Source organism: Bombus terrestris, chromosome 8, assembly GCF_910591885.1.
Source record: "Bombus terrestris chromosome 8, iyBomTerr1.2, whole genome shotgun sequence".
Classification (NCBI taxonomy): Eukaryota; Metazoa; Arthropoda; class Insecta; order Hymenoptera; family Apidae; genus Bombus; species Bombus terrestris.
In genome coordinates, this window is record NC_063276.1 from 4,374,263 (window position 1) to 4,388,194 (window position 13,932).

A 13,932-nucleotide genomic window follows, 5' to 3' on the forward strand; every position below is an offset into this window, starting at 1 on the left:
GAAATTCGGAAAGGATGTCAAAATATGAAAGTAAAAATTCAGAGCACACAAATGGGATGGAAGCTTCTATTGAGAGACGAAATAAAAAAAATAGAAATCCGAGGAGAAGAAAACGAGGAAAATCTCGGAGGAAAATTTACAACGATAAATCCACTGCAAGTCTGAGTACATTTCATGGGATGAAATCCGGAAAGAAGAGGACGATACGAACGAAAGTATAAAATAAGAATAAAAATAAAAGGAACGAATAGAGTTCTATTGTCAGTTGAAATATAAAAATAGAAATTTCCTTTAGAGAAAACGAGAAGAACGGTATAATCTTCTTACCGGAGGAAAATTCACCGCGATAAATCCGCTGTAAATCCGAATACTTTTCGTGGGACGAAATTCGATAAGAATGGAGGCTCGTATTAGGACGTCAAAGAATAAGAATAGAAGTTCGAAGGGAACAAGGAGAATGAAAATTTGTATTGACGGCAGTCGACATATAAAAATAGGAATTTCAGAAGGAAAAAAAGAAAAAAGAATGGAAGCTGGTATGATTGACTTACCGGAGGAAGAATCTCTAGAAGGTCTGGAAGGTCTAGGGCCCAAAGGATGATGACTCTGATAAGGCGGAGGTGTAGCAGCGCTGTCCGAGCCTATTCCACTGCTCGCCGCGCTCCTCGTGCCACCTCTGTCAACCGTAGTACTACCGCCTACGATCGTTTGATTCAGGCAGCGCCTGAATTCTATCCCAGCCAGATTGCCCCGGTGTCGGTGCACCGTATCGTAATCCCGCGGAGGCAGCAGAATCGGACCCACGTCATTGTCCCCTGAGTTGCCTCTGCCTGAAAAGGAATAAGCCGTGTCTCGCGCTCATCTCCCTCTCGTACCAAGACAGTCATCGATATTCCTACTTGTACCCATGTTTGTAACTTTTCTTATATTTGTAGTGCCTCGAGGTATTTCAACACTCGGCACAGAAAATTTGTATTTATAGGTATACTATGTGTATTATACAATATAATGTTTTATTCATATATTTTACGAAATACCATACAAATCTTTAGAAATGTAGCGTAAATTTACAAAATTTCTATGAAAACGAATTGATCATTCTGACCACTCTGCTAGTTCTAGTGTTAAATTTTATGACACGAATATAACTGTATTTTCGTCTGATAAAATGAGATTCTAATTTAGAGATGTATTCACTGACGTCGTTCGAATAGAGATTTTTCTAATTTAAATAATTTAATGGTGGAAATTACTTTTAAAGAAATATTTACCCAGCTTGGCACGCAATTCCGCAGCCAAAGACTCGTATATCGTGGTAGTTTGCACGGTATCGTGTCTAAGTTCGCCACTACCCTCCGATGACTCTGATTCTCTGGTGCTCCTACCGTCGCTACCTAAAGTGCTACGAGCTCTGCCTTCAAGCGAGTTCACCCTTGCCAAATTGTCGGTGTGTGATGCCAATGCTTTCAACTGGCCACCCAATAATTCGGCTGTCTCAACCGAGTCGCATCTAAAGTTACAAGAATCAAATCCACGCGTAAGAACAACGTATGTTAGGAAGGTTCTTTTATTAATTTAAAACTTATTAATCTAACTAGGATTAGAATCAAAATTTTAATTAAATTCAATTTCTCGAATTTTTCAACAAGTATGTCAGTGACTAAAAGCTTTCAATGTCATTCAATAACCAATAAATTTATGAGTTAACATTCTTTTCTGTCTGTTTATACTTAACGACTAGTTATGACCCAATAGGTGGACAGATTGATGTTTTACAGAGAATCTGGTTATTGTAATAAATATTCGTTTTTATGTATTTGCCACGCTGAGATGTTATTTTCATTGATTGCGTGTTTTATGCAAATTGAATGTTTTATGTGATCATCATATCAAATTGTTCTGTAAATTCTATTCACCTCCTCGTTCATATGAGTAAGCTATATAAACTTATGATAAATGTATAAACATAATATAAATCTTAATACATGTAGACGAAAAGTATTAAATAATTTTAAACAAAAATGTAAAGTTAGTTTTTAACGATAAATTTACAGATCTTTACATAAGCCTAATGCAATATCTAGATAGATGAATGTTGTAAATAGAATTTGTAAATACACTCTGGCAGCAATCTAATATTTTCCTCGTATGTGGGTACTCGGATAACCTGATTATTATTGAATATACATGCGTAGAGCTAATTATTTTAACTTGCGATTTCATCAATTTTCTAGTAACAGAATTTTTCATTTATTTCAAGTAGACATCAATAAGGAGAGTAAAGAGAATTCATAATCTCTTTTCAAACTTTAAAAGTTCAAAGACCAAAACACTAGAGAAAGTTACTCGGTAAGTTTGTTAAAATTCGAAGAAAGATCTTATAAATTGCACAATTTTGTTACGATTCTACAAGTTCAAGAACCAAAGTACTAGAAGGCTCAACCTCGTGATCAAGACAAATATCGACTTATTTTCCTATTTCTCACACCAGAGCAGAGGTCGCCTTTTAATTTCAAAGCGACCGCCATTGAAACCATAGTCTCCGCGATCGATGACCTTTTATTATTTTCCATGAACTCGGCAAGAAATCGCGGCCAACGAACGATCGCATGCCTCGAAACGAGCCGCGTTCCCGAATGAACCATTTACCTGGTTTCGATCGAAACAGTCGATTCATGAATTCAATGGCGATGTTGTATAATCCGCGGTTCCATTACGTATCAGGAAATCATTGTACCATATGGAAGAGAAGAAAAGAAAAAAGAAACGCGCTCTTCTCACGGGATAAAAATACGGTAATCTTGTTTTCAATGGCAAGGCTGTTCTTCTATAGCGCCAATGGGATTAGCATGTGCGAACATTGGCTTCTGAGCGTTATTAGTGACCCGTTACAATCGCGCAGATCGTTAATTAGCGAACGCCTTGAACTAACAAAAATGGTCACACAGTGGCCGCCAGAAATTCTTTTTGTCAGAGTGTAGTTTCTAAGACTCTCGCGAGCCAAATCGATTTAATTCCACCTTTTATAAATTTCTCAATTTAATTGCCAGTACGCGATCAGTATCTATTTCATTTTCCAAAAAGTTGGCATTTTACGTTCACCGAACTTACTGGCGCTAGGTTAGCCGAGTTAACGAGGTTGTGGCCGGAAATTAACGCATTTCGAACGATCTCACGGAATCGGTAACGCGGTCGTTTGCCGGATAATTATCTGTTAATTGGTACTAATGCGATCAAATTGTGCGAACTAGTCGTTTCTCGTGGTTCTATTTAATTAGAGATTCATGGTAAGTTATGATAATAAGTATCAAAGATCTCTACGAGAGAAAAAGAGAGCGTCGAAAAATACTGTTTTACTGCCTCAGGGCCGCCCTGGTTCATCGTTTCATTCCGTTACTAACTGTACGTTAGGACAAAAATTCAAACTTGATTCAGACTGGCAGTCACGGCACGGTCAGATTTTCGTTTGACTTGACCGAACCGTCCACTGCGAATGCTCTCATTGGATTACGTGTAAGCGATTTCAAACGATGCCTGACTTAATCCCTTAGTTAATGTCCAATTTAAACTTCTTTGTAGTTGAATCTTCTAATTTATGAACTACTGATTCTCCAGTGAACTCGGTCTGTTTCAGACAGAGAATTGTATACTAAAATTATTTTAATCATTCAACTCCTATCGTACAGACTACTTATCCTTCGATAAGTTCAAATAAACGAAGTTCTATTGTAGTATTACTTTAACCCTGCTGCGTCCTTTCGGTCATCCTCAACCCAATTACATTTTGTTGATACTAAAAAGTATGTCGGCATTGATGAAAAATTTTAGCGTATGATTTCTCGTTTCAATTTTGTACTAAACGTTCTTCTAAAATATTAATTAAACCAGAGCGAATGCAATTGTACCCTGAATATTTCGCGAGCTGCACAATTTTTCCGTATTTCTCCTACTTCATCTTTACTTCTGTTTCATGGGTCGTTTTGCTTCTTCGTTTCATAAAGAATACTTGACGAATAGAGCAACACCTGAATTGCTAAAACGAGCAACAATGAAATATAAAAATTTGAGGATCGCAGTAGGGTTAATTATGCAAGTTGGTCGAAAGTATGATTCTTAAAAGCGTGTATATAGTAACCTGTAGGCGTGCACGTGGACAGGATTATTGGTGGCCGGATTTGGAAGCAGAAGAGTGGCGGCGACGACGTCCTCACGTTGCACCGCAGCGAGTACAGCGTGTCCTGGCACTAAATGCTTCACGGCCGATCTCGTCGAACCGCCGGGATGGACCGTCTGTATAATCTTCAGGCCTTTGTTGCTCACCTGACAATCGTAAAACGTGGACGATCAGCTGGTCGCCGCTTTAATAGCAGGTACACGTTTAACGGTGGTTTAACGCGCGCTCGACGTAGCCTCGACGATGAGTTACGCGGCCACGGAAACGCACCATTGTTGCGTACTAAAATGCAAATCGACCGATGGATACATTATACTAGCGAGGATCGTGCTACTTTGATGGCTGTAACGCATCGGCGGACCGAGCTTTAATGAACGTTAACGTCGCCTCGATTTTCTGCCTTAAAAGGAAACGAAATGCCGAGGGAACGTTGCAACCATTTTTGCATTTTTTCGTTTTAGAGTTATCATCTTGGAGATTTTTATTTATTTTTTATTTGACTCGATAAACTCACGTTCTTTCAATTCTTCGTCTTTCAACGAAGCTTTAAAGACACTTTTATACTTACAGTTTCAATTAACCCGAATTCGTGTTGACAAATGCAATTGTACTTCAAATCTTTCGCGAGCTGTGAGATCTTTCTCTATTTGCAATTCTTATCTTATTTTTAAGTCTTTAAATTATTCTGTTTTAATCCCTCGTTTCACAAAGAATATTTTCACACATGTTTGTACTTATATTTATATCTATACGTTGTTAGTTTACATCTAAATCGTTGCCACTAAAATTTGGTAAATTACGTAGAATAATTCATTTTCTTCTTTTTACAATATTATCACAATGTAATTATAACAGTCTCTCTGTGGAATTTATCTGCAGTTCGGATGTGTACAGTATCTACATGTGCAAGGAAGAACCTCAATGAGGTGAGTGTCTCCTTTTCCTATTGCTGTAGTCTAATATAGTTATTTATAGACGTTTGATAATTGACATTTGCATCTGCGCTGTCAAGGTCCAATTCGATTTATAATTTACATCTACAGATACAGTTAGCTCTGCGCTCATAAAAATACAAATGCACTTGAATCATGCAGTTACAGTTATAACTTGTACTCGAGCATATAATTATCTCCTAATGTGTATTGCTGATGTATTATTACTGATATACTGCTGAATTATTTTTTAATTGCTATACCATTACTAATGTACTACTAAGTTTTGACGATAGTTACAAGCACACTCTGATTATTGTTCAATAATATCGAAGAAGAAATGCTTTCCCCGTAACAATACCATGTTCTGCATGTTATTTGCTGCTGCGTAAAAATGCAATTTCCTTTTGGAAAGCATATAATAACAGCGTAACGATGAAAGCGAACACGATAGTTCAAGAAAAAAAAAATGGACTTTCTCTACTTTACGATCGCGCTCTTAGGAATGTGCGTACGAGCATATCGATGATTATTGCTCGCCCCAAGGTGCTGAAATTACCAGCAACGCCGTTTTATTAGCGGCCATGAAGATCCATTAAAAAGTCGATGAGTAACCTGATGAGTAACTGATTTTCAACATGGGTCGGTCGTAAACACGATATGGCATTGGTAAAAAACATAAGTTGTTTCTATCGACGTAAATTCTCTCTGAGAAGTTGAAATCTCTGATCTTACAATTAAAGTCTCCTCTCGGAAGATGTCTAGAAGTATAGAAATTCGCGAAGATCTTCCAAAAGTGCATCAACCGCAACAAATTGTTCCACGTCGATAAATTATATCGTTTAGAAAAGTCCATCAGGGAGAGAGTTCACGAACTACAAGAAAATTTCTCGAGTGTCAATCCCTGACTCTTGTCGATTCTTACAATGAACTTTTCATTTCGGAAGATGACTAAAAAAATATAGAATATAAGCACGTCGAGAAAGATTATTCGAGATCAGAAACATTGCTATGTTAAAAATATACCAACTTAAGGAAATTCTTTGATATTTAAACAATGTTATATTCAAACATCCATTAGCTCGCGATTTTCAAGAATCTTCCTCGAATTTATTTCTCTACTGCGATTGATTCGCAGAATTAAACCTTCCTTTTAGAAACTATCTGAAAAAGTTGCAAATTGTTAACAAAATATTGCTTCAGGTTGTGATATTCGCATTGAGGCATTAAAATATCCGATGTATTTTGAAAAACTCCATTACCACACGCGATTACTAAGAAATTTTCTCAGGCATTTTTGCCCATACGCCGAGAACAACTCTGCTCGCAGTTGGAATGGCAAGAAAATTACAAAATCCAATTCCGAAGCGAACATCGTAACAGATGCACGAACAATAATCAGCGCTGTCCTCGCGTCTGCGGTTTCGGCGAGATCGGGCAAGGAGAAAATGACGCGAGCAATTTTCGTCGGCCGCGAAGACTGTTCATTACAGCTGACGCGAGTCTCCATCGCGAAAATTCGGCGCGTTAAAATATTCTCAAGGCGAGCGATCTCTCGCAACGACCTGGCAATTACACTTGCACAACAATTAGGGGGGCCCCGCGTAATTTCGCAACGATCTTTTTCTTTCCTTTTTCTTTCTTCTCGCGCCCATTCCCTCTCTCTGTTCCTTGTAAAACGTGCCCGCAACGAATTAACACGCCGCCTAAATCTACGCAGAACGACGCCCATTAAGATTGAACGCGTCGATAAGAAGAACACCTTTGTTTTCCAGGCGATAAAGCTTCGAGAAGCTTGCCGGTACCTAAACGCGCAATAAATCACCCAACGATAAGCTTCTCGGACGCCAGATACACTTTTTTATGACGACACCTGTTAAATTCTATGATTCAGATCTTTATAAAGATTTTTTGTCGGTTTATATGAGGTCCACTATGATTATAGGATTTTTTTTTCTTGTTGGGCAGAGGACGATGATAATAATCTGTTTTTACATTTCTCCAAGTTCCTAGAAGAAATTACTAATATCCTTTGTGAATAAGAAATATGAATCATAAAGGTTTCTTTCAGATTCTCGAATCGTAGTTAATTGGATGTTTTAGTAAATAAAAAAATAACGTCGATTTTGGGAAGTCTACCATGGTTATATTTTATGCTGTTCAAAGAGGAGTAATAACAGTGACTTTTCTCTAAATTCCTCTTTTATGCAAAAAATTATTAATACTCTTTGCGAACAAGAAATACGGTTCATAAGTGTTTTTCAGACTTTCAGATTGCAGTTAGCTGTATATTTTAGTAGATGAAAAAACAACTTCTTCGGTTTTGAGAAGTCTACTATGATAATTATATATTTTTGTTTGTCCAGAAGGAAGAAATAATAATTTCTTCCACAGGTTCCCTAAATTTTTGCAAAAAATTCTTAATACTCTTTATGAACAAGAAATACGAATCATAAAGGTTTTTTAGATTCTTCAACTGTAGCTAACTGCATCTTCCGATAAATGAAGAAATAAAAGACGACTCAAAGACGATCATTCATCGTGGACTTCGTACGGACGAGGAAGACAAGACCAATTTGGTAAGGAACGAAGAATAACGAGGTGATTTTAAAATCGACATGCAACCCCTTTCAGTAAATTTCGATTGACATGCAACGGGAATGTCGAGCAACATGCCAGCTTAACGGTCACGGGACAATTTCGGTGTCATCCATTTATTTTCTCTTTCCCATATTGAACGCACCGGATGTATTAGCGGCGTGCTCGTTTTTGCTAACATTCGGGTCAACGAATCATTTATTGCGCTTATCTAATTAATCTGGTTCAATGAAACCACTTATTAATGTCTTTATATATAACTGGATCTTTGAGCCTGAAAAATGTTTTGAGAAGTCTAACTTCTAATGTATTTATTTACATCCGTGTATAGATGCTACTAATACGCTCACAGCAGTGGTTCAGCATTAAACGTAGAAATGTTCAATGAATATATTGTGTGTATTATGGAAAACTTTCTGAAATTCTATTAGCACTGTAATTACATCTGACTATTACGATTAGAACAGGAAACTTGAAACCAATCTGAAAATGAATATAGCAGTTACGAAATTTTTAATACAAATGTGAACATTATATATGTAGTAAAAAATTAGTATACGATATCCTATTATTATTGCCAATTTAAATGTTTTTCGGATCCTTGAATAATGTACACTTGCGCCAAATATCTTGTAGCTTCTGCGTAAATTTTCAGATTTGTTTCGAACTCTATTAATATAATTATAATAATCGAGTCCCATAAGAGCATTAATGAAATCGTAGTACATTCAGAAAACGAATCTGTAAGTGTTCAAATAATTTCATAAGCCAGTCAGTGTATTTAATTCTGGCTAAACGAGATAAAAAGAAACACCTGAAGAAACTATCGATTCTATTGAAAGTTCAACGAAAGTTCACACGAATGATTTATAGCGGGGGCGAAGAAGAATTGCTTGACATCGTTCCAGGAACTTTTCTAACTTTCTGATGCAACAATTGCTCGTGGAACGTTTTCGTAACAACAAAATCTAGGTTTCGAGGGAATCAAGGAACGAAACTTTCCTAGAAACAACACGAAACGAATTTTAAGAGACCGCATTAAATTCTATATACGCTATCTCTCATAAATATCCGGATACTTTCATCAATTTCTAGTGATAGTATGTAAATTTCATCAAAGTATACGAATTAATGATGAATCATTAATTAGGAGCAGCATATACTCTGACTCAATTTCTAGTGATAGTATGTGAATTTCACCAAAGTATGCAAATTAGTGACGAATTACTAATTACGGACAACGCTTACTACCTTTTTACGCAACCATTAGGATACAAATCTAAATTATCTATTAAGAGATATAACAATAATATATTTTAATATTTTAGTACTATGTTTTCCAACTACATTTGTTAGTTAACATAAAAAATGTTCTATTAGTTTAGAAGACCTTTCTCAATCTATCTCATAATTCAGAAATGAAAAAAATCGATAGATAAATGTTTTGTCCAGAAGAATTTCTAAGAAAATAGTTCCGCAAGATTTAACAATCTACAAACACCAGTTTTATTTTTGCATATTGAGTTCCAAAGTCCAATTTAATCAGATTACCATCCATCCGATTTTGTCCAATCGTCAATTACCAACGACAATAAAGAAGAAGAAATTTGTTATAAATGACAATATAATATGAAGAAGATCTATAATGAAAATACAAAATGTTTATTATTGATTGTCATGAATAATACAAAACATTTAATTCATCGTATTGTACGTAGTTTCATACATTTTATCGAAAACAAGCGAGCGTCCGGATATTTTTGAGACTGTAAACCAAACAATTCAACAAAAATCCGAAGAAATCTAAAAATAATCCTGCTCTAACTGACTTTTTCCACCTCTTCGTTCCAACATCATCCAAACTGTTTTCCAAACAAAGAACCGCTCCCAAAATGGTATTTCTACGACGAAGGAATTTAAAAAAGCTGGCTTACGACCGCTGTTAAACCACGAATCCAACTCCACCCCCGAAAACTCGTGGCTATCAATTTCCAAAACAAGATCCTTCGTAAAATTTAGCCGTCACCTTGACCATTTTATACTACTCATTTGCATATCTCGATTTTACAACTGTTGCTTTTATCTGTGTAACCTCGAAAAGATCAAAACAGAGTCATTAATTCAAGGTACAACCCCATTCCTAAATTTTTTTATTTATTTCGAGGTGAATTTGGTGGAAAAATATGAACGTTCTCCGGGAAATTGATAACCGCCTCGAATAGGTCGAGGACTGGCGATCTCAAGTATGTAGGCTGAGGTCATAAATTGGTGATTTTTATTCGACCTGCAGACTGCTTTCACTGGCAACCGATCGACGCGTACAAGTAATAACCCTTTGCAGTCGAATGTCGTTACGGTGGAAGCATTTAAAACTTGTCTTCATAGTCGGATGGTATCGCTATGACAGCGGTATACGCTGTATTATTCGCGTATCTAGTATTATATCAATTGACTCAAAACTTGAAGCATATAAAACGCGAACTTGCAAAGTTTTAACATTTCTGTTTCTCTCGATTTTCCAAACTTGTCGGAACTTTTAATTCTTGACTTTCCAAGCATCTTAGAATTTTAATTCTCCACTCTCCAAATTTCCAAGATTTCAAACTTCTATACCAGCAAAGCCCTTGTATCTCAGATTTTCCAACTTTCATTTCAGTCAAATCAAATCAATCTCGTGTTTTATGATTTTACCTGTATTTCGATACCTTTATCAAGAAAAGAATACAATAATGTTCCTATATACTACGCATTGTATTATATTGTACGAATTGTATGTTATTATAATACGAAACGTGGTGTTGAGTTACATCCGCTATAGGACCGCTACAGGACCGCAAAGGGTTAAACTTAATGAAGAAACGTGGTCTCCCTTTTCTGATCCGGACAATTAATGCTCTTTCGCGCGATATTTTCGGCCACGAAACCGGATCTCCGAAATGGTACCGCTCACCTGCAGCGTGACCTTGAAAGGCTCCTGAAGCCGTTCTCGCTCGAGCAGGTAAGCTATGGCACCAGGCATCGCATCCACCCCCTTGGCCTCTCGAGCGCCCAGGTACCAAACATAGTACGAGCTCTTCTTGACATCCTTGCTGCTCCTCAGACGCAGGGCCATCACTCGCTGTTCGACTAAAGAAAAGATGCATCGCTCGTTAGCTTGGAAGCTTTTAGTTTATTCAGAGGTGGGATGATTATGCACTCCTTGAGAAATGAACGCTTGGAAGTTGAGGAAGGAAACGGTGATAGGTTGAGAATTTGCTTGAAAATTTGATTGAAAGTTTGGTTGAAAATCTGGTTAAAAGTCTGGTTGAAAATGTGGCAATTCTTGAGAATTAAACGACTGTGAAATTGAGAAATCTACGATTTAATTATTTGAGAAACCATAGCACGACAAATATTGAAATTCCTATTAAAGTTTCAAAGATGCGCATTTTCCAAAATGTCCAGATATTCAAATTTATTAGTTGAAAATTTATAATTTTAAAAATATATTTCTTGAAGAAAAAACTGTCAATAGTTTATAAAAATTCTCGTAAGTTTGATGATAGTTAATCGAACACATTGCTCAAGCCAAGTGTGAGAATCGGGACACCAGATGACACTTCAGCATAGCGCGATAATTATTGAAATTCTTACTATAAAAGATTCTTTTTATCGGACATGGCGTGTTCATAACGTTTCCCTGGCGCAAAAACGGCGATTTTCCACGAGGCAAGCTTACACAGCCGTAGCTGACTGGCGAAGAACACGAACGGCTTGTCTGTTCATCCGCTTCCTCAATTACTTTCACGCTTAAACCCGTTTTCTACGTTAACCGTCTCGCGAAGAATCGGTTCCCACCGATCTGCATCGCGTCCATGCCGATCTAAAGCGAAAATATCCCAGGAACCGGAACAAAAACACGTTCAGGATCAATGTCGACCTCGGACGATCGATTATCCACCGATTTTTCATGCATAACCTGTTCGTTTCGATAGCTTCCATACAATTATCTTGAACTGTCCAAGATACTGTCCTGAGATACGAGATTGAAATTTTCAAGTACTTTTCCAAGAAATTAATATTCAACTGGTTTTAGTACGTATTTAACGCTAATTTTTGTCTAACTTTCTCAATAAATTTTGCTTGATTACAGTCAATTAACTGATTAAGCCCGAATTAAATATTCGAATAAAGTAACTGCCTATTAAACTTAAACGAAGTAAATGAAACGAAATGTACACTTAAATGAACGAAGTACTTATAAATGAGCATTGTAAAATACAGAGAATAATACAATATCCAAGATATTCGAAATAGGATACAAAAGAACATTTAAGATAAATAGAATTGTATTCCAGGACAAATCACGATCATTTCTCGTTGCAAATTTTCTAACCCTGTTAAATCTTTTGAATTATTTTCCAATCATATTCTTATGTCGTCAGAAAATTTTTCAAATTTAAGAAAAATACGAAGGAATCCTTATTACAACATGATACGACTTCTCAGTTTTAATCACGTGCTAGTGATTTTCTTGAGGCATTGAAAACCCGTTTCTCGGTTGAATCTCAAACAAGATTCAGATTTAAATAATTCCAGGATTACATCCGACTTAAAAACGTAAGGGAAACTTAAACGAGTCGTTATTAATACATATAATTCAGTGGCGTGCTAATCTCTCTGGAAGATCGAGTCTTTTTCTAGACAGAAAACAAAACACGATTAAAGCAAATTCAAAGAATCGTAGCACAATCAATAGGATAGCTCGAATAGGAATAAAATGTGTTTGTTAGGAAGAAAAAAGACGTGTACATTTTTATAACTGTAAAAACCAGCTAACTTTCAAAGAAACGTTGAAAAAGTGTGAACTCTCGCTTTTGGAAATGCTCGAACTTGATCCGCTCGATATACATGCGACTAAAGCACGCGAAACTGTACACGATACTGTCCGCTCTTACGGTTGTTCTCTTTATTTATGCATTACACGCGTTTCGAAATCTTATACGCTCGCGTGTAGCCGTAAATATGTAATAGGCTCGCTTTACCTACGGACACAGAACCGTTTACAAAAAGAGTTATGTTTCTTTTAACGATAAATCGCATTCGTTTATCCGGCTACATATACACCATCCAACGTACAAACCCTGATTAACAGTCTTTCAACATCTATATTAACCCTGCTACGTTCTTTCGCCCATTTTCGATCCAATTATAACCTTCTAACGCGAAGAAATATCTCAAGTTTCAACGAAATATAAATCGACTCAATTTTACGTTAACACGTTGACCAGCTACGATGTTCGTCGATGGTTCAGGTTATCAAATTTCATAGAATGATTAAAATGAGATGAAATTTATGGACTAGAAAATGTTCGACGATATGGATAATTTATTATTATTATTTGTAATATTTTGCAAAAATTCAGTATTATCGTGCAGTAGTATATTTGCCAGGACAAAGCATAAAATTCACGTGGCACGTTCAACCTGTTGAACATATTTTTAAATCGTACGAATCTTTTACGTTGTTAAAGTGAGAGCAAGATTGAAATGTAAGAAAAATTGACGATTACAAGTTTCAGCTACATTATGATTACTATTTTCTAGTAGTTATTATAATTAAAAAATCAATGTTATCGTATCGAAATTCCTCTTTTTACGGATCACGTGCGAACGATATCTAAATATCATCGACTTTCGATCTGCGTTCTACATACAACAAGGAAGTATTTTTTATTAAAAGAAACTTCGTTAGAGGAAACGTGGAGATCACAAGCGTGGAAGAAGGAAAAAGAAATGATCTATGAACTTTCAAGTCGTTTATTACTTGTTATCAGATGCTGGGAACATTCCGATGAATGGAAATTACGATCGTTTAAACGTTACAAAACCACGGTTACTCGAACAGTTGGGATTAATGCGAGAATCGCGATGTAAGAATTGCAACTTTCGAATCTGTAGCTTTCATCACCACGCCGGAAATGATTAGATTCGAATTTCTTCGACTTGATGTTGTAAACGATTATTCCATGTTCGGCGGCGAGTATTCAAATTCAAATAGTATTTATAGCGTTTAGCTTGATCGTCTCATCCTTAGCGCCGTGTATTCAAATTTAAATCGTATTTACTACGAGCATGAATAGCTATAAACAGCCTTGACTTGACGATTTTAAAGAGTTCTGTCAATTAACATCTTCTTGAGTAATGTGTCGAATCAACAGAAAATTAAAATAGAGTTGTTGTAATTGC

General features: G+C 36.4%; 1 protein-coding gene across 4 annotated transcripts in view; it reads right to left on the bottom strand.

Moving 5' to 3' along the window:
• Positions 1 to 13,932, bottom strand: part of LOC100642965 — a 38,959-nt gene that overhangs the window by 13,955 nt on the left and 11,072 nt on the right. For 3 of the 4 annotated variants that reach the window (XM_003397238.4, XM_020864120.2, XM_012311115.3), the window contains 4 exons: positions 10,655 to 10,830; positions 4,136 to 4,320; positions 1,272 to 1,510; positions 552 to 830 (listed from right to left, as the gene is read on the bottom strand). In XM_003397238.4, coding sequence (XP_003397286.2) covers positions 552 to 830; positions 1,272 to 1,510; positions 4,136 to 4,320; positions 10,655 to 10,830 — 879 coding nt within the window. Of the gene's footprint in view, positions 1 to 551; positions 831 to 1,271; positions 1,511 to 4,135; positions 4,321 to 10,654; positions 10,831 to 12,523; positions 12,627 to 13,932 lie in introns of those variants that run through there. The other variant, XM_048408080.1, reaches the window with a different exon arrangement.